This window comes from Panicum hallii, chromosome 8 (genome assembly GCF_002211085.1).
Source record: "Panicum hallii strain FIL2 chromosome 8, PHallii_v3.1, whole genome shotgun sequence".
Lineage (NCBI taxonomy): Eukaryota > Viridiplantae > Streptophyta > Magnoliopsida > Poales > Poaceae > Panicum > Panicum hallii.
The window spans coordinates 351,952-372,611 of NC_038049.1; the positions used below are offsets into that span (position 1 = coordinate 351,952).

General features: G+C 45.0%; 4 protein-coding genes, 1 non-coding gene and 1 pseudogene across 7 annotated transcripts; 1 reads left to right on the forward strand and 5 right to left on the reverse strand.

The window, feature by feature from the left end:
- Window positions 1-639: 639 nt before the first annotated feature.
- On the reverse strand, window positions 640-1,776 carry LOC112903477 (annotated as a pseudogene).
- A 2,821-nt stretch (window positions 1,777-4,597) lies between these two features.
- Window positions 4,598-7,792, reverse strand: LOC112901909 (SAM50-like protein SPAC17C9.06). The gene is made up of 4 exons (XM_025970774.1): window positions 7,276-7,792; window positions 5,911-6,393; window positions 4,931-5,437; window positions 4,598-4,828 (listed from the first exon to the last, which is right to left on the reverse strand). Exons 1-4 carry the CDS (start codon window positions 7,750-7,752, stop codon window positions 4,748-4,750), a joined length of 1,548 nt encoding a protein of 515 aa, XP_025826559.1. The 5' UTR covers window positions 7,753-7,792; the 3' UTR covers window positions 4,598-4,747.
- Window positions 7,793-8,087: 295 nt separating this feature from the next.
- LOC112902357 (protein MALE DISCOVERER 1-like) lies at window positions 8,088-9,524 on the reverse strand. Of its 2 annotated transcripts, none has more exons than XM_025971397.1 (4): window positions 9,388-9,524; window positions 9,064-9,285; window positions 8,910-8,962; window positions 8,088-8,818 (listed from the first exon to the last, which is right to left on the reverse strand). In XM_025971397.1, the coding sequence occupies exon 4, from the start codon at window positions 8,742-8,744 to the stop codon at window positions 8,253-8,255; it is 492 nt and encodes a 163-aa protein (XP_025827182.1). In that variant the 5' UTR covers window positions 8,745-8,818; window positions 8,910-8,962; window positions 9,064-9,285; window positions 9,388-9,524; the 3' UTR covers window positions 8,088-8,252. The 2 variants fall into 2 exon arrangements, with proteins under 2 accessions (XP_025827182.1, XP_025827181.1); XM_025971396.1 differs by having other exon boundaries at window positions 8,910-8,973.
- Window positions 9,525-9,917: 393 nt separating this feature from the next.
- TRNAP-CGG lies at window positions 9,918-9,989 on the forward strand. Its single transcript has one exon. It is a non-coding gene; the product is annotated as a tRNA-Pro (tRNA).
- A 231-nt stretch (window positions 9,990-10,220) lies between these two features.
- LOC112902353 (ubiquitin-activating enzyme E1 2) lies at window positions 10,221-16,404 on the reverse strand. 2 transcript variants are annotated; one of them, XM_025971388.1, is made up of 7 exons: window positions 16,267-16,404; window positions 15,815-16,182; window positions 14,664-14,881; window positions 13,089-13,883; window positions 11,895-12,763; window positions 11,229-11,661; window positions 10,221-11,067 (listed from the first exon to the last, which is right to left on the reverse strand). In XM_025971388.1, the coding sequence occupies exons 2-7, from the start codon at window positions 16,065-16,067 to the stop codon at window positions 10,471-10,473; spliced, it is 3,165 nt and encodes a 1,054-aa protein (XP_025827173.1). In that variant the 5' UTR covers window positions 16,068-16,182; window positions 16,267-16,404; the 3' UTR covers window positions 10,221-10,470. The 2 variants fall into 2 exon arrangements, with proteins under 2 accessions (XP_025827173.1, XP_025827174.1); XM_025971389.1 differs by having other exon boundaries at window positions 15,815-16,310.
- A 1,728-nt stretch (window positions 16,405-18,132) lies between these two features.
- LOC112902356 (ferritin-1, chloroplastic) lies at window positions 18,133-20,539 on the reverse strand. Its single transcript, XM_025971394.1, has 8 exons — window positions 20,201-20,539; window positions 19,798-19,881; window positions 19,642-19,702; window positions 19,441-19,528; window positions 19,013-19,074; window positions 18,739-18,804; window positions 18,553-18,616; window positions 18,133-18,447 (listed from the first exon to the last, which is right to left on the reverse strand). Exons 1-8 carry the CDS (start codon window positions 20,476-20,478, stop codon window positions 18,404-18,406), a joined length of 747 nt encoding a protein of 248 aa, XP_025827179.1. The 5' UTR covers window positions 20,479-20,539; the 3' UTR covers window positions 18,133-18,403.
- Between the last annotated feature and the right edge of the window lie 121 nt (window positions 20,540-20,660).

Here is a 20,660-nt window from a genome sequence, read left to right on the forward strand (position 1 = left end):
GGATGAGATGAGAAGAAAGAAAGAGAGAGCCCAGTATCAGTAGCACTCTCCACTTGTGGATCCCTCGCATTCTCTCACCGTCTTCTCTGCCCCAGCTAGAACCTGATCTCTTTATTCTCTTATTATTATCCTGCCGTGGCCCAATGTCCAATGTGAGTTCGAGATCAAGAGGATCATGGTGGTTTTTATCCTCCTCGCGCGACAGTCGTATTTGATTGTTCATGGATCGGTCATTTTGATATGATGAACACCCTTGAAGAATCGAAGCTCCAGTACATAATGAGCTCGTGTTCTAAGGAATGGTGGGTCGGCTTCAGCTGCTGATGAGTAGTAGGGTTTGGATCCAAGAACATGGTGACCATGAAGCCAGTATGGTTGATGATGGGGCCATGCACCAAACCTAGTTCATCGTTACAACTCAATAATGAGATTATTAATTAGTCAGAACAAGCTAAGGTCTGGATTGAATTGAACCAACTCGATCATGTGCGAGCTAACAAAAAGGCATAGGAATTTAATGGATTTTGTTTGCAAGCGTACTCCTATACGTTCCATGAGCAGCCAAGGATCCATCCAACTACCTTGCTGACAATAGGGTAGTCGTACTAGCAGCACCAGTAGTCTGGCCGTGATGCAAGCGGAAAGATGGCCGAGGTTGTACACTTGCCCCCCCTCTTGTTGCAACGGATGATGATCATCTCTCCATGAATAACCACCTATCACTGCAAACGAGTAGTAAAAATCTACCAGGTCAGCAGTATATACATATATTATTAGTAAGTATTAACAGAGTGAAATAAAAAAAAACCGAGATGTTTATCCATGCATGAATTAGTCTTATTACCCTGTCCCGAGTCGTCAATCTTCTTGCTCCTATACATCTGAAAACCACCAAAAACCCACATGGTGAAATTAAGATCGATCTCTCATAACCATGGAAGCTAGGGATATGATCGAAATTAGAAGTAGTAAAATTAGGTGCAAATCAATCAAGTCTATCTATTATTGGAGTACATAACAATAATAAAGAAGAGAAGGGTGAAGCTGCTAGATTACTTGGAGGTGGCTCTTGACATGGCCTATGCTGAGGCCTTTAACGTTCATCAGTTGAAGAACGAGCTTGGGAGTTGCACCTACGACCAGATCATACACAAGCATGCATGAAACAGATGTGAATTATTAAGATCATAAAGATATGATTACTAAAGGACTGGCATGAACCTAGGTAGCTAGATAATAATTTGGATCGGAGGTGATCGCTTACGAACTTGGCCGCCGAGCCTGTCGACGGCGCGGAGGAAGCAGTGGTGCAGCTCCGGCGTCCAGCGGAGGCGAGGTTCTTTGAGCGGACGTAGGGGCGCACCGACGACGGGGAGGCGGCGGTCTTCCTGCTGCTGTCCCCGCCGCCACCGGCTTCATCCAGCTCCACCGTGCTGCTATTATTGCTGGAGCTCCCGTCGTGAGGCACATCGGCGGCGGCAGCAGCAGCATCCTCCGCCTCGGCAGACGACGACTGCAGCTGATGATCCGTAGTAGAGCTGGAGTACTCCAATAATTCTTTGGTACTTCCCTCCATGAGCTGAGCTGACTGCAGATATCTTAGCTTGTTGCTATATATTATATTGCATCATAGCGTTCGTCACGCCGATGGATCTAACTAACTCTCAGAAGAAGCTAATCAGAGAAGAGAAAGTAGAAGTGCGTGAGGAGGTCATGGATCATTCTATCTATCGATCTATCTGATGACTTATGTAACTAGCAGATACATATATGACAAGTGATCCATATCTTTTATATATATGGGTTTCTGAAAAAGAAGCTATCTAGCTAGCTAGCCCATCAAGAAAAGAGGTTGGGAAAAGGTGACTACAATTAATCCATCCTACTAACTGACAACCTTATAGAAAAAAATAGTACTGTGTGGACTATAATCAGCAGTTGCCCTAAAGTCTTTGGCTTCTTATATATAGATATAGATGAATAATATTATTGGTCATGACCAGTGGTAACTAATATTTTTGTCTGTAGTAGGCAGCTTTGTATATCTCTGTCTCCATCGATCAGCTGGTAACAAACGACTGACTAGAAGAGAGGCCGGGGGAATGAAGAAATATAATTCGGGTCGCGCGGGGGAATAACTGATTGAAGGATGCATGCATGACCAGAAAGTTTAGCTCATCTCGATCATATCAGCAGATGGACGGTAGGTGGTTTCAGAAAAGTTGAGTGCCTTTTCCAGTCCGCACAATATATCACATTCTTCTTTCTAGCTTTCTATCTAGCTTGGGTGGTTAGGTTCAATCTGAGCTTCCATCTTCTTTCTAATATAATCGGCAGGCATCTCCTGCCTGGTTCGTTAAAAAAAAGACTATTTTTGTTTCAGTGGTAATTTTGCTACCTAGCTTTGATTCAAACAAAAATTTCATGTCAATTATTGTGGATAGATATACGCATGACCAGACAACAGATATATTGAAGCAGTACGTACTTGAAAGATGTCACTAGCTAGCCAGTAGATCGCCAATTAATCATATATATATAAATGTACAGTGACTAGCAGCGTGTCTCCTATGTACTAGCACTACTTATGGCACACGGGACACCTTAACTAAACTCTGGTTGCACGACGATGCATGTAAATTAATAATCTCATGCCACTTTATCTTTTCGGTACGTCTTGTACACAATTAATTAATTCCTCTTTTGACTCACTCTTGTTTCTATTTCCAAAATTCATTCTTAAGAGAGCGACATCTATCTCTACCGCATGCATGCATCTAGTACTACCTTTTAGCAGTGTAAATGTTAGTTGTTGCCTGCTACTACTATTGCTCATCATACGTACCTCATGAGTTTGTTTTCTTTCCTTCTTCTTTACCTTAATTTTCTTCAATTCTGGCTATGTGTGATCCATTTTTGCAGCAAAGTTAAATTCATCAACCCTACCTGACCTGACCTATGTGTGTTGCCTGCGTCAAAGCTTGGTGGCTGCCTCACCTGCACCTGCTGAAAAAAAATGCCAGTCGTCTGCGATCGATCTATCTGTACATAGAACCTGGATAGAAATGTCCCCATCATCTCCTTTGAAATTGGAAGGTGCTGCTCTGGATGATACATTGTCCACTACCCATGCAGTCCAATTAATCCAGGCTCCAGCATATATATAGAAATTTTTATCACAATTTCAGTTTGAAAAATCAGCAATACAAATGTTCCAGAATATATCATCCAGAATATTAATCTGTTAGCAACACAAATACTCCAGAATATATATAGTATTAATGGATGAAAACGACGGATCTACTGTCAGTCTGTCTCCAAACAAGATGGAGTTCTCTTGTCCAACAAATATATGGGACAAGAAGGGTCTACTTTGGAGTTCACATCAGTAAGGCTAGCTAGACATCCATCCAGCATATACGCAACAGATTCATACCCAACTTGGGGGTTGGCAGTCCCAGCCATACTCACGACCTAAACTGCACTGCCTGCAGATGAGCATTTAGCATCCGCATTTGACATTCCTACTTTTCCGCGTCTGCATTTGCTATCTGTAGTTTCCGATTACTACTGGTTTATAGACACAGATCTTTGTACAACACAATTCCATCAATTCTTGTCCAGAACATTCAGGTCAGCATTGAAAACTAAAGCTCCCTATCTCTTTTGATTTTGCTTTTTGTGCTTTGCAAGTCAAAACATTAAATCCTGAACACAGTACAAACAATCTCTCACTTACAGTGTCCGAGGGCCCTTTTGAGAGGGAGGCAGAGACAGATTGCTAGATAAGCTCTTGCCACGAGTATTCGTCTTGATGAGAACGTATTGCCAATGAAATTAGGGCAAATTACATTCCCTTATCATGATCAAACTATTTCAAGACGTGGCAGCAAAATAATGTGTTTCATTGGTAACTTCAGCGACTCTAGGAAAAAAGACAAGGGAAAACCTCTATGTGTAACAATTTGGTTGGCACAACTACACCACCAGATACTGCAGAACTCCGAAATTTCCAAAGATCACTCAGTTAGTTATCAGGATTTCCAGCAACAAAAAAGCATGGCTGAACTCCTAGATCGTTGAGCGGCTTTAGAGGTATATCAAAGGTATCAGCAAATGCTGTCACCTGTCACTGCTATGTCACCTCCAAGACCATTTTCAGAGTTATTGGGGCCACAAATTCTCAATTCTGTTGTGACAATGGTCCAACCAAGCGGGGCATACAAAAGCTAGGGTTCGGAGTTTTTTCCATGGCGGGAGACGTGTGGGGCCGTGCTCTCGTTTCTACTCCAGCTTATAATTTTTCAGGTGTAGCCGTGTAGTGTAACCCAGCAAGGATTTAGTGTTAGTTTTCTTGCCTCTGTCAAATTTTTCAAAAACACGCCAATCAAGGGTTTAGTGTTAGTTTTCTAGCCTCTGTCAAATTCTGAAAAACATGCCAATCAGGTCTCAATCAGGTGTAGCCGTCGAGGGGATTTTTTTTTTAAAAAAAAACCAGCCATATAAATTCACTCTCGCGAGGATTCGAACCCTAGCCTGTTGGGTGCTACCTAGGTGCTCTGCCCACTAGGCTAGAGGCTATTTCACTTACAAGTCATAACATCAAATCCGCAGCCCAGAACAAGCAATTTATCACTTAAGAGTGTGCAAGGTAAGCTCTTGTCAAAAGGAAAAATAAATAAATAAATCAGAATAGTGAGAAAAAAATACAACAATTCATCTTCATGTGAACATCTTGCCAATGAAATTAGGGTGAAGCGAAGTTAAACTGTATGCCTGTCTTTCCCTTGTCATGGTCAAACTGTTTCAGGATGTGGCAGTAATTTATCTGGACAAGAGGAGAAACACTTGTTTAGAGCAAGTAAGAAAACAAAATAACGTACTTCACTCATAACTTCAGTGGCACAGCTGTAGAATGTCAAGGGCAAACCTCTATGCGAAACAATCTGGTTGGCAGGACTACACCAAATCCTGCAGAACTCCTGAACGTTTGTAGGAAGTTGGTAAGGGGGAATTTCCGTAGATCACACTCAGTTAATTTACCAAGATTTCCAGCACAGACAAATGCATGGCCATGAATTCCTAGATCCCTGATTGGCTTCAGAGGTATATCAAAGGAGAGGTCCGCAAATGCTGCCACTGCTATGTCACCACCAAGACCAATTAGCTCAGGACAACTGGAAGTACCATTTTCAGAATTATTGGGGTCACAGGTTCTGAATTCCATTGCTCCTAGTCCTCTTGTTTTGAAGCCTAAGAGTGATGATGGTCCACCCAAGCGGCATACAAGAGACCTGTTACCTCCCAAGTAAAACCTTTCTGAAAGCGGTGAGACAGTGGATCCCCTTTCCAATGGATGGATGATTCCTGCCGCAACTCCGGCATTGAGAGCACCATTCAGCACACCCAGAGGCAAAGCCACTCGAAGATCAAATTCCTAACAGGGAACAATGAAAAGAATGAATATGTTTCATGTCAAATCAGTTCAGTTATTAATAAAGAAAAGTACTGATGTACAGTGCATTAGATTCTAGGAAATAAAAGAGATGAAATTATTCTCACCGAAATTTGAACTAGTTGTTTTTTGTGCAATGAGAAAGGACTGGACAAAAGGAATCTACCATTTGGGTGCTTTAACAGAGCATAGAAATTTGAAAGTTTTTGTTTGGACCTTGGCCAGTGGTCAGACAACAAAATGTATATCTAAAAGGGAGAAATGTAGACTAAGTATAGTTTGCATTGTCTGTATCGATAATGAAGTTGGCAGAACCGGAGGTACAAATACAATACAGAATATCGAAGAAAAAGGCAATAATAAGGGTCGTTCAGGATTCAATTAAAAGGTGTAGTGTGTAAACTCTAATTTTCAAGCAAGGCAAAGGATATAGCACAAAGGAAGTCAAGATATACCTGTCTAAGAAACCGTGAATATTTGCTACCTGGTGCAAGACCTCCTACTTGAGAAGATGACAGAAAAGCATATCCACGTGTAGGCCTTATGCTTGAGTCCCTTTGGTCAACCGTGTATGCATACTTAACAGAGGACAAAAGGCTATGTCCTAACTGTTCTTGTACAGAATTGGATGACATGCGTGCTGGATCAGTTAATTTTCGCCATGTCAAATTGTAAGCAAGGTTGTGGTTCATGGTTGAGAGCAAACCAACAGAAACGCCCATCAGGTGTTCTTTGAGTGAGGACTTTAACCAGTCCTCAGACAGAAATGATATTCTAGCCACCAGCGGAGTTGGTATCACTCCGATTCTAGGCATTTCCACTCCAGCACTTAGTTCTGTTGTCTGATCTAATTCAAGAGCACCTGCTGCATCCCAGGCCTCACAGTATCCAAATAGGTTCTTCAACTTCAGTGAACCTTCCAGTGAACATGATCTAGTCTGCAAAAATGTTTACATGACCCAAAAAAAAATTGGTGAGACTTGAGAAAGTGAATTTGGGAACCAATTGGGGTCATCCATCTGATATAGTGATACTAAATTATCAGCCATCATGGCATCCTACGGCTACAGAGTAGGTTCTGCAGACTGATCATGCTAAGTGATGGATAATCCATGAGACATATCCTGGAATGATTTTCATCCAAGCTATTTTGCGGAACACATATGACTTTGGCATATATATAGGGATATAACAGGACATGCAAAAGTCTACTAATGCAGAATATTAGAAACACTGCAATTCTGTACTAGAAAGTGAAGGAAACTAGTTGACTTTGCTCCAGAACCAGAGCACTGGGAATCAAGAACCAAAACATGTCCATTCCACAATGCTCCTGAAGATAGCCCGATCCACACCCAACTAAATGCAAGAACTACATGTCCCATCTTTTTCTGAAATAAGTCAAACTAAGGTAAACAGGTACTACTCAATTGTCCTAGTAGTTCTTCCAATCATCCAAGACATTGTGCAGATACTAGCATAACACCAGCTAATATCAAAATTATGTAGCATGGGCCTTGTCTAATCATTCTGAAAGCAAGCAGATCAGTAAAATCCGCTTAATTGTATTGAGCAGCAGTCCATAAGATCGCACTGTCCAATGGAAGCACCATCTTTTAGTTCAAATTAGCTTAGATTGTGGCGTGAGGTCTCTGAACCGATGCAAGGGTTAAAGAATGCAAAGCCTAATGTAAATAGGTGAAGCAAAGCAGTGAACTGAGTGCACTTGAATACCTTATGACCATTGGATCACGCAAGACAAGTCATCAATTCTGTAAAACAAAAAAAAAAAAGGAGACACTTTTTTGCTGGATGTGCACCTGTGTGTTGGCGAAGACGCCGAATTCGGCAGCAGCGCGGCCGCGGGCCTCTGCGACGTCAACGAGTACGACGACGGCGCTGCCGGGGATCCCTGGCGGAGCCGCGTCGAGCGTGATGGAGACAGTATCGAAGGCGCCGAGGCGACGGACGCGGTCGCCGGCCGCGGCGGCGGCGCGCACGAGGTCTCGCACGGTGGCGGCGCGCGCGAGGTCCGGGCCCACCGCGGCCTCGACCGCGGCGCGGCGCGTGCGGGCGCAGCCCCGTATCGTGACCTGGTACACCCGGATCCGGACCTCATCCGCGGTGAGCCGCCGGAGCACGGCCTCGAGGCGCGCCTCCTCGGACGGGGACGCCGAGGGCTCGTCGTCGGCTTCGTCATCGAGGTCGTCGTCGTCGTCGAATTCGTCATCCTCGTCCTCGTCGTGGTCGTTGGGGGTGGAAGGAGGCGGGTGGGTGCTAGCGGATGCGGTTGCCATCGGAGTACTATTGGAAGTGTTGAAGCGGGCGTGGCAGCACTTGTCAGCTGAGAGCTAAGACTTGCTTTGCTTTCGTCTGACGAATGAAATGGATCAACCAACGCCTTTCCAAACATTGGGTAATGTTTGCTGTAGAACAAAGGGCCAAAACAAGACTTGGCAAATGGTGAAAGTATCTGTGACGAGAAAAGAAAGAATCTCAGCTTAGATGAGATTTGTGATTTTTTCTTTACTTGGTTTGCATGGTAAGTACATCTGCAAACTTGATATGCCCAGCATTCTAGCAAACATATATCACAGTCTTGAAGAGTAGTATAATACCAGACAGCGCATTCTAGTTACAAATGCCATTTCCTGTTCTCCATTTGTACAAATTTGCACATTCACAGTGATCAGCAGCAAAAGGAAGTGATGTCAAAAGAACAAAAAAAGAGAGAGGAACATTCAGTATAGTAGTTATCATTTGGGGCCGGGCTTTTGGTTCTGAATTTCACCCGGACTCACTCCACCGTGGAGGCAATCTCAAGCTCGGCCCACCACAGCAGGCTGTCCCTCGGGCTCGCCTGCTCCGGCGACAAGGCGGTGACGCCTCTCATCAGCCTCGCAACCTCACCCATACCCCTCGGTCTCTTCTCCTCGTCGGAGTGGATGCACAGCCTCACAACATCACACAGCGCCGCCAAATCTTCGTCAGGCACGGACGACCTCAGCATCGGATCAGCCATGCCATTCAGCGGCCTCTTGCCGTCGAGGTAGCTGGACGCCCACAGGACGAGCAGGCCGTGGTCCTCGGAGAAGGGCAGCCGACCGGAGATCACCTCCAGCAGCAGGATGCCCAACTTGTACACGATGCTCTCTTCATCTCGCGGCGCTGCATCTTTGTCGTCCTTCCAGAACTCGATGTCCGGGATCTTGGCCGCGTAGTCCTCGGTGAGGTAGATGGATGAGGAGCTCAGGGCGGCTGGCATCACAGGTGGGTCGAGCTGGCTCATGTGCTCCAAGCAGTATGCTACTCAAATGATGATGCGCAGCCGTGTAGGCCAGTCTAAATCTTCCGCTTCTCGAACTGCAAAACATGACAAGAAATTATTCAGTGAACAATCATTATTTTTTTTCCAAGCGTAAGATACAGAGACGGACGGAGTTGGATCACTCACTATGCAAATGCTCAAAGAGGGATCCGCACGGAGCATACTCGAAGACCATCATTCTTGTGAACGGCTCGTCGCATGTGCAGTAACCAAGTAGGTTCATCAAGTTCTTATGGTTCACTTTGGACAGAAATGTTTAGACAGGAAGCTAGCAACCAACCAGTTTAATTCGTCGTAATCCATGAATGAAGTTGTTGTGGCACACCTTGTTCTTGTGACACACCTCGTCACAGTTAGAACAGGCACAGGAGGATGGACATGGACTGACACAAGTCGAACTCAAACCGACGGCAGAGTAAAGAAACACTCGGGACAGAGCAAGCAAGCAAGCAAGCAGCCGATGTCTTCCACCTCAGAGCAGGAGGCAACAGCCAGTGCCTTGCTGGGAATCAAAGGAGCTCGATAATTAAGCCAACGATCGAAAACCAACAGCTAGCTAGGACCTACCTTACCTGCAGAGAGATTGAGGAAAAGAGGAGCGTACCTGTAAAGAAAGGCTTGAAGCAATTGGCAGGATGCAGAACCAATATCTATCCAAGTGCAATTCGGTGCCTTGGTGGACTGGACTTGAAGGATGTCTGTCCGTTTGTAGCCAGCAAGGTATGATGATCTTTTCTTTTCTTTTCTTTTCAGACGATGATCTTTTTTATTGTTTTATTACTAATTATCTCCTCTCCTCTCCTCTCGGTTAGACCAAACGTGCTTGCGGCAAAATTCTATAATAAATTATTTGTTTTTAGTCAAATAATATTAAGCCTACCCCAACTTGCTTGGGACAAAAGGCTAAGTTGTTGTTATCGTTGTAGTCAAATGACATTTAAACAATCTTCTCACATACTATATAGCTAGTGTAATTATTTTTACAAGTTACGAGGAAAGCTTCCTGGTGTACCTTTCATGATGTGTCAGTCATGAATGGTAGGTTGTTCACCTCATCTATAGTATTTAAAGAAAAGAAAGATGAGGTCGGCGTGGGTCACACACAACTTGCACGATACCAGTCACAACCAAACTGGGTGTTTGGTCTAGTGGTATGATTCTCGCTTCGGGTGCGAGAGGTCGCGAGTTCGATTCTCGCAACACCCCTCAATTTACACTCTGGTCCCCTTCCTTTTGCTTTCGATTATGCTTCTGCATGTCTGCAGTTTTTATTTTTTTATACATTCATCCTTGTTCGTGGCATGGATCATCAAGGCCGGCATTCAGTTCAGACAACGATTCCCTGGGGTTCGATGTCGCAAAACACAAACTACAATTTCTACGCCAAAAAGCGCACAAGATGCCACACAGAGAGAGAGAGAGAGAGAGAGAGAGAGATTAGACTCCCAGAAACACAGATATTAGTACATGCATTCAAGTACCAAGATGGCAATACCATGCATTCACTATCACGATGTTATGCTTTAAAATTTCATATTGGTGACACCAATCTCCGTGAGAAATCTCAACCAACTCTACCCGGATGGTAGCACGGGAATCAGCAGAGTATGTGGCTTAAAAGTCGCTCACGCAACAACTTGTAACACTGACCCTTCTGGCAAACATCGCACGGGATCATGTAAGCTCTTCAACGGAAGTAAATCGACACAAGAGGAATGTCCACATCATTGTCATCGTCATCCTCACAGGCCACCACGACATCCAGATGGCGGCGGTAAGAGGGCACCTCCACCTTGGCCACCTCCCTTGCCACATCCACTACCTTCTTGTCCAGCCGCTCCTTGTGCCTGGGGAACATCGAGTTGTACAGCAGCGAGGTGCCACAGGATATGCTGTAAGCGTTCAAGCCCTTCTCCTTGAGCCACTCCAGGAGCTCCCTCAGCGTGATGTTGCCAGTTATGGTCCAGCGGTCCCACACAGTCCAGGACATGTCCTGGTGCTTGATTGTCTTGGGTGGCACAGGCTCCGCCATGGAGAAGAGGGGGATTGCAAGGTTTGCAAATGTGTTCCGGTAGTCTTCAACCTTGTGCCCCCCAGCGAGGACTTTGTAAAGCTCCAGGCAGACGAGGCCGGTGGCCATTGCGGTCGAGGTGGCGATGGCTGGGATGATCCTTCCAGCTATGAACTTTGCCTTCAGCTTGTCAACTTCAGGGATGCTGTAGTTCCTTGCCCGCATGTTAGCAAAGCCAGCTATCAAGTCCATATGGAAATTGGTGTCATCATCCTGCATATAAAAGAATATCTCAGCACTCTAAATCTCAAGACAATTCACTGATTTCTAAATACCTAACACATGAGTGTTAATTCTAGAGACATGTCGATACCCAACAGACAGCTAAAAGCTACAGTACATGGGGTTAGATGTGACCAATTGGACATACTGACCTTCTCAAACTGTATTGGGTTCATGTGGAATCCTGGTGCCAATGTTTTGGAAATTGCTTCCAACTTTGCAATAAGCTCTTCAATGACGGCAGCATCATCAACAGATGCAGAGGATAGATTAGTAGCCTTCTCATCTGTCTCTATTTTAACCCCCTGTTTTGGTTGGAAATCAGGTACGATGACCTTGTCAACAGCTTCAGCCAGTTTCTTTGGGTTTTTGGCCCAATCAGGTATGGGTATTCCAAATGTCTCTGCCCTTAGTATCGAGGCAGCCAACAGAAAGTTGAGGTGGCTGGGGTCAGCAGATGAGAACTCCAGAGGTCGTGGGAACCGCTTAGGAGCAGACCAGAAAGGAGCACCAGAGCTTGTCATTGCGTCTTCAGGGAAGGTGAACGTCAGCTGCTTCACACGGTTGGCGAAATAATCCTCAAACCTAAAATAAGCCATCAACAGAAAACAGAGCAAGAAACATTAGATCTATAATTCAACAGGAGCACTGTGAAATAGATGCCAGATAGCATAATCAAAAACTTTTGCAGCCGTATTTCCACATTTAAGAACTTGCATGCACATTATAATACAACATATAAACGTGAAACTAAGCAGGTGTATGAAGCTCCGAAATGGACCATAACAAATTGTGCAAAAGAGATAGACAAAACTTACTTAAGCCGAGCCCAGGTAATACAATCTTGGAATGTCTCACACTTGTCTCTGTCAAGGCATTCAATAACTCGCTCAAGTTGATCCCTAGCCTGTGCATCACCAGCAGTTCTTGCAGCAGTAGCATATCCACTAGGATTTGACAGGAACGCGTTTACTTCAGTGGGAGTCTTCTCTAGCAGACCCTCAAACTCAGACCTTGCCCACGTTAGGCAGTGATCAATATTATGAGGAAATGAATGTACAGTGCACATAGGCGCCTGCTTTTCTGGTGGATCTCTGGATGCCCCATAGTTTTCTGTTAGGTGTGGAATGACCATCTGCGTGTTGCACTTAGCACCCAGAGTCCCAGATTCAAGAAGTGGCTTCTGGAAATACACACATCTGGAGTCAATGTACATTCTTGCAGTCACATTGTCCAAGGCATTGATAACAGCATCCAAGCTCTCCCAAAAGGCATCATTAAACACATTTTCAGTCTCAGGACTTGCCCTGTTCTGAAGGGCCTCAACATGAAGCTTAGGATTAATTGCCATAGCAGCAGTAGCAGCAACTGTGGACTTGGGCTGCCCAATGTTCCAGTCACGGAAGAGGAACTGGCGACTGAGATTGCTCTTTTCTATAACATCATCATCTGTCACAGTCAGCTTCCCATTCTCACAGCAAGAAATGCCCATTAATGCAAGGTTCTTCAAAAATTCACATCCAAGAGCCCCAGAACCAACCATGAAGATTTTTGACTGCTCCAGTTTCTTTTGAAGCTTAACCCCAAATACACTAATTTGTGCATCGTATCTACTGTTCTCCGGCTTCAAATCACTGGCCTCCAACGGTTCAACTGGTAGTGATTCAACAGAATCAAAGTAGAAGAACTGCAAAAATCAAGAAAGTACATTAATATTACAAATTTTCTGCAAACATATATTCTCTCTGATCAAAATATTTGACACTTTTTACTTATAACGGTCTCCAAGGTGTGACTTTGGCAACTATTTTCTACTAGAGTAATCTTATAAACTTATGTATTATGAAAGTTAAGGCAGATCAACATATGACCTTCATGTTCCAAACTAAATATGTTAAAGTTGTAGACAGTCGAAGTTTCAAATGTTTCGCCTGATCTTGTATAAAATATCAAGCATTTGTGCTAGCAGGGCGTAGAATATTATATTCAAGAAAGCAACAGCAGATTCTAACCTGGTAAAGTGGGTGGAATTTCCCTGAGCATGCTTTAACAACTTCCTGACCTACAATACCACCAAACATTGCAGCCATAGGATTCAAAACAGCCCTGGAACCACTTGCAAAATGCTGCAGGAGCTTTTTGTCAATTTCTTCAAGCTTACTTTCACCAAGACTTTCATTAATACTAATAGCAAAATCTATAAGCTTTTGAGCATCGTCAGCTGAACCAGCAATTGGGAATCGCAGCAACTCAGTCCTAAACTTGTCCAGAGCTTGGAAGGCCAAATGCAAAAGAGGTGGGCGGTCAAACTTGGAGAAATCGCTCATGAGAAATTCTCCTGGCTCCTTGATTGCCTCCTTCAAGGTTCTGAACTTAAGAACCTTGGGTGGCTTCACTTGTGTGACAATACCACCTCTAATGTAAGTGCCATATGAGGTGGTGTCTTCTTCTAGAGTAAAAGAATAAGGCCTAGCACTCTTAATCTTTCTTGGTTTTCCATCGTTGAGCTCAGTCATTCCATGCACTTCAGAGAAAATAACTAGATCACCATCCTGGAACTCCAGACGCTCATCATCCACACAAGAAACAAGTGCTGGGTTGTCATTGCTGATTGATGCCACGATTCCTGTATGTGGCTCCTCACCATCAACATCCAAAACAGTAAACTCAGGACCAAAGTCACAGAAAACACTGCCGAAAAGACCACGAACTTCCGACTTAATGAAAGCAATTGGTGGTTGATGGCTATGACAGTAATCATCAAACTCAACTGCTTTTTCTATGCTGATATCAGTAAATACCACAGCCTGCAAGTTGGTCACGAAGTTATCAGCTTCAGTCTTTGAGAATAAAGAGCAGACAAATATTACTAAGTCTAAATCAAAAAGCATATATTAATATATTCCATAGAGCACCATAAAATAAATCAACTAGGTTTACAGCTAAAGACCGGTTTGGGAGAGATCCAGCTCCAAATTTGTCACACTATGGAGCTTATAGGCTCAAATAAAGTGGTTTAAGCATTTACTTTTAGTCTAGTCTAAAATACTGTAGATGAGCCACCATGTAAAATAATTCATAGAACTAGAGACACCAAAATACACTGGAGCTCTCCCAAACATACTTAAGTTATCATGCAAAAATAGTTGCCATCACTTGAAACAGGAACATGGCTCTGAAATAAAACTCTTTGCAACAATGCTGGCATATGGCAGAATATATATGCAATAAAAGATGCACTAAGTTGATAATATGTGTCAACAGAACAGATGCTGATAAACCATTTTGTAGTTTTCTACGTGACTTTTCTACTGTGTAGTTGGCACGATACAATAGGGCTGTTTGAGTCTATTTTCACAACGCGTGTTGGCCATGCCACTGTTTTTCTAAGTTGTATTCTCAACATAAATTTCTCTTTCAACATATTGTGAATAGTTATAGTTACAGTATTATAACCATAAGAATTTGTACTTTTGTATCACCGAACTAAAATATTTATCCTGATTGTTGGTCAATTTACAAAGCCTAAACATGTTTTTTTACAATACACATATATGCACACAACAGCTCATTTCATGCTCGTGTACCTGGAAGTTAGAAAGCTGCTCCTTGGTCAAATCACCAGTTATGGTAGAGATGATAACAGCATTGTTAAGCTCTTGAAGCTTTGGAACACACGCTTGAGCACGGTTTTGACCAACATCCTTCTCAGAGAGGAAGAAGTTGCTTGATAAGTCCCATAGGTCAACTTTGCCATCATCATGCAAGGTTACGGATTTGACACCCGCAAGGACAAGGTTCTTTGCTGCAGGAATCAAGTGGCATTAAGTAAGTAGTGTATCAAAAATAGAATGAACAAAAGATAACCCAAAGGCCTCATAAACTTTAGCAATCTGAATTCTCAAAACCACTTCAAAAATTCACAAGCTAAACAAGATAAATTGCAGACATATTTTGCTTTCACATCTGAAGCTCCCAAATTGTGCCTGTGACTACCAGCATTGCATCAAAAATTCAAAAACGCAACAAGGTTAGCTACAGTTTGCTGATTAAAAAAAATCTCAATCAGTCAAGTAACACATCAGATCTAACTGACCAGCGACCATCACGTTAGTGCAGCTTCAGGATGACAATAAGAAATGTATGTCAAATCTAATGATTGGCTTAATGCACATGTGCACTGCAGAAAGCTTTGAAATCATAGGTTGCTTAGAGACCAACATTCTGAAAGTTAGGGGCGACGCTGCACTGACACAGATTCAGTTGACACGGATAAAGATTCCAGCTCAAGTAACTGATCTGCATCATGCCATCATATTCATGCCTAACGACGAAAAGCACTAGTACAAGAAAAATGAGGGAAAATAAATTATACATTTATGGGTTGAAGATCGAACACGTTCATTAGAGTTCTTGTAAGAGAATCGAAAATTTTTAAGATAATTGCCCCTCCTATTGAAGCTTACTGTTTCTACAAGTTGCTATTGAAATATTTAAACAATCGTGGAAATAATCAGTAAGGTTCTTGAGGTAACTAACTGGGGAAGGAAAGGATCAACTTTTTGGATGGTAACCACAACATTAACAGTTTGATTTGCAAGATCAGATCGGGCAAGGTGTAAAAAGAGCACAATTAAGGTAACCAGCCCGCCCTATCAGTTTATTACTGTGCATATATCTAAGCTCGAAATTAATGAGCAGGAGGAGTAATAAACAAGGTTAATCAGGCAGGACATACCAATCTCAGCGCCGAGTCCCTGTAGTCCAGAGACAAGGACGTTGGAGCCGAATAGGCGCTTCATGGTCTCGCGTCCGTAGACGGCGAGCTGGCGGCTGTGGAGGTCCTCATCGATCTCGGGCGCCCTGGCGGCCATGTCTGGTCGGTCGTCCTTGTCCTGGTGTTGGGCGGGTGCGGGGGCGGCGGGTCGGGGGGCCTTGTTGTGCAAGTCCTGGACCTCGCCGGCGTCGACCCCCCGCTTCCGGGGAAGCATATAGAGTAGGAGGCCGCCGAGGAGCCCGAGTACGGCGGCCGCCGCGAGGGCTTGGGGCGGGAAGGGGAGGCGCGTCAGATCCAGGTCGCGCGAGGTGCGGGAGAGCGGCGGGAACCTGCACGGATCAGGTGGGGGTGAGGTGACCCAGGGCGGATTGGGTCGGGGTTGGGGGAGATCTCAATCTCTCTCTCTCTCTCACCTTGGATTCGATGCCGGACGCCCAGCTTCACCTCTGCTCTGCTCTAGGGTTTTGAGAAGGGCGGTGCGAGAGAGGTAGGACTAGGAGGGCTAGATTGTAAAAGTTTGGAGGCGGCCCGGCAGTCAGTGACCTAAGGTATTGACAGGGGGCCATGGGCCCACTTGGAAGTCTCTGCTGCGAATTTGTGCTTTCCTTGCAGCTGCAGGTGCAGGACTGCAGGAGGCGGCCGAGAGAGAACGTCGTCGAGAACCGAGACTTTCGTGTCTTTAGTGACTGGCTTGGAGCGCTCAACCTATTTTAGAAAATGTTTGATAAAATAGCTTCACTTATATTTATAGATAGATTATTTTTTATGAATAGATTGAAGAAGGAAATGTCTATAATGCCCTTATGTTTTTTCTATTTTTTATCTTTTCTTCTTATTTATTTTCCTTCTTATTTTTCTTTTATCCTTTCTCTCTATTTTCTTTTCTTTCCATCTTCTCTTTCCTCCTTATCCTCTAGCGCTCGTTTTCCTCTTATCCTCTTCTTCCACCGCCGGCCTTCACTACCTTGTGCTCCCGCCGCCGGCTGCTGCCCTACCTCGCGCAGCAGGCCCCGCCCACCACCACGCTGCGGGCCTCCCGCAGTGCCTGCGCCCACTGCCGCTCGTGCTCCCGCCGCCGCTCGGGCTCCCGCCACCGTCATGACCTCCGCCGCGGCTATAACTTCCCGTCACCGTCTAGGAGAAGCAATAGGAGGATGTGAAGGTCGAGCGCGCAAAGAGGCTGCCGGGGCAAAGCTTGCAGGCGAGTGTGGAGCTGCGGCTAGAGCTTGACGGAGCCACGTTTTGTGGTTTGGACACCCCTAAACTGCTCCAATCACCATGTTTTACGGGGCTTCACCGGCTATAGCTATTCCTATTCCACCGTTTGGCAGGGCTTCTTAAGAAGCCGGTTTTGGAGCCGTTCAAGAAGCCCTGCCAAAGAGGCTCTTGTATTGTGCCATGACAAGTGGGTCCAATTATTCCTGGCTGTGGCGGGCCCGTGTCTGTTGCCGTTCGTCGAAAGAAAAAAAATTCGTTAGTAGCGTTTGCACAGACCACAGTGGCAGATGATGATAAGGTAATAAAAGGACGATTGAAGAATGCAAGTTTGAATTTGCAAGCAACATTGTCACAATAATATGAGAGAAATTATGTTATGGCTCAAAGTGATTCTTCTTAGTTCTTAGTATAAACTCTTAAAATTAGGATAGAGGATCACTTCAAGAAACTACTTTTTCCAGCTCCCAACCTCTTAGGCTCCGTTTGGATATCAATATTGGAGGGCACGACATTGAAATTGATTTCAATACCAAAACAGCCATGATATTGAAATGGTATAATTCGAATTCTATTGTTTGGGAGTCTATGATATTAATCTTTGAAATTCTAGGAAGCAATTCAATGCCGCACCCCTTCCTCGCAGGGGCGGGAACGGCACCCCATCCCTTCGAGCAACTGCCGTCCATGGTAGAAGGGAAGGAGGTGCCGCGAGGAAGAAGGGAAGAGAGGTGCCATGCCGCCGGCTGCAAGGAAGAATGGAAGGAGCCCACCGCGAAGAAGAAGGGAGGGGGTGGCTGGGTGCCGGCACCGGCTGTGAGGAAGAAGGGAAGGGCCTGCCGCGAGGAAGAACAGAAGGGGAATCGGGCCGCCGGCCCGTGAGGAGGAAGCGAAAGGTTGCCGGCTGTGAGGAAGAAGGGAAGGGTTGCGGCAGCGACGAGCACCGCCAAACGCACCCTTAGAGTACCTGTGGATTCTTTACAAGTAACAGCATCAGTCCTGACAAAAGGACTGAGGGAGATTCAAGAAGAAAATCCATTCACGGTGCTCGCAATAAGGTACGGTGCTCGCAATCTGTGTGATTTTTATTTCCCATAATAATAGCAATGGGGCGGGAACGAGCACCCCAAGCCACAGCAATAACATCACAAGTTCTACTGCTTCTCAGTGCGTCTATGCCACACGGTCCTACTGCTACTACACAACCCCAGAGACCTAATGCAAAGGACCCTCTAAACATCCACACCCAGCGTTTGGTTGCTCCAGCCGCATAATCTGATCCTTGAGCAGCTTCCCACCCTTACTACTCCACGGATGTTTCCTTCCCTCCTTCCTTCAGGCCTCTTCCTCGAGCAGCTTCTGATCAAAGTGCCACACCCCTGCACCCAAACCATATGTCCATATGCATATCAACGAGGGATTACTCTATCTGCAAAGGCATAGTAGCAGATGAAACACTCTTGTTCAACGACAGATTAACTAACCGTGTCCCTTGCCCACTCTCCTCAACTGGGCAACATACTCGGAGACCTTCTTGATGGCTTCAACCTTTGATAAAAGTACAAATCTTTTACAGTCAGAATTACACAAGTACAGGAAATCCGTGTCCAAAAACAAATATTGTTCTGCATGATTTGTTCCGTAGTAAAGAAATGCCTGATTGCTCTTACCTGCTCCGAGAGGAATTCACTCTCGATAAAGTCTGTCAGCTGAGGATCATTGCACCTTGTCGCCACCTGTTAATTATAGCCAAAAGTTCATTACAAACTGTATGTGGCATAAGCGTTGCATTTATATTGACTCTAATAGGTTAATCATTTTTGTGTATTGACTCTAATAAGTTAATCATTTTTGTTCACTTAAATAAATTTTCTAACTAGTAGCATTTCTTAAGCCTAACCACACAACATTTCTCGGTAAATAAGCAATGTCAAAGCAACTTACAGCGTGCAGGTTGTGCAGCTTCTCGTTAACCAGCTTTTCCAAAGCCAGAGCCAGCTCCATGGCTGAAATCAGACCAAAGGCACGGTCAAAACAAAGCTTGATGATTAGCTTCCAAATTGGTCAGACATGAACAGAAGACCAACCGCATAGCTTATACCCAACTAAACATTTGCTATATATAAATAGTCAGCCTTCAATTATAGCATATGTCATGTTTATCACTATCAGTCTTTCAACGTATTATCTGTATGCTGAGAGTTGCAGTTCCTACAGCTACATCCAGTTGCAGAATAAAACTCATTCCTTTTTCAGAAAAACATGGAACTTTTGTAAGTTTTCCTGCTCTACCCCAGTGTGCAGCCTCCTCTAAGGCACCTACTATTTGAGATCACACCATAATCACCGAATAGGCATGCATGGCAACTCACCGTACAAAGCATCGCCTTTCTCAGGGTGGTCAAACTCTGTTAAGGGAGTGACAATGGACTGGAGCCTGACCCTGCCTCCACGTGTGTTCTGACGGCGGCACACAAGAACATGCACAACATCAGTATCATATAACAGTACGATAGGGGGAACGGACCAGATGACCGTAGCAATTAGAGAGTCGATGGAAGTACTAATAATACCTGGTACTTCATGAGCTTTTCAGCATGCTCCCTCTCCTCATCACTTGATTCCTTAAAGAACCTGTAGGTATGGAAGGAAAGTTTTCTAATTGTAGGGGGAAATAATTATGCCATGATGTATTATCGGTCACTGAAGCTGGAGAAATGATGACTTACTTGGCAAATCCTTTGAGAGCCACGTTGTCGCGGTCGAAGTAGGCGAAGAGGGAGTGGTACGCATAGGAGGCATTGTACTCCACACTGCATGATAAGAGCGACAGAGTCAAACTGAATCCAAATCGAACTGCATATACAGCTGGAATGGCCGGTAAGTAACACTAAAAATAGCTTATTATTATTATTATTATTATTATTATTATTATTATTAAGCCTTTATCTACCAAAAAAATTGCATCCGCTGGACTTCAACAAGGCAACAATTACGAAGCGTTGCACAATTTATCAGCAGACGGAACACATTTGTAATCAGGTGTGCATCAGAAATTGCCGGAGGAACAGATTAGTCTAGAATCAAACCATACAACAGAATCGGATGTGTGAGCAGAGCAGCGAGACGTACTTGATCTGCTCGTTGATGGCGGCCTCGCATTCGTCGACGAACTTTTGGCGCGCGAGGGACTTGTCGGTGGCCTGGGGCACGAGGGAGAGCTCCCCCTTGATCTCCTCGAAGGGCTGGAAGACGACCCCGCTGAGCACCTCCTTGCCCTTGCCCGCCGCCCTGCACGCGGACGGCGAGACGCGCGGCGCCGGCACCCTGACGGAGGCGGGGTTCGCGGCAGGTCCGGAGACATGGTTGGCCGCGGCGGCCGGGGACGGGGAAACCCTAAGCATCGCCATGTGGATCGAAGTGTCTCGTGAGGTCTGGTCTGGGCTGCGGAATGGGCGGCTGAGGAAAGGGATAGATAGATAGATAGATATAGGCGCGTGGGCCTGGCAGATCGGTGCCACGTGGACGGCTCAGGTTGGGAGGAGCGCGTGGCGGGCGAGCGCTCTCCACGCTCCCTCGAGCGATGGGATAT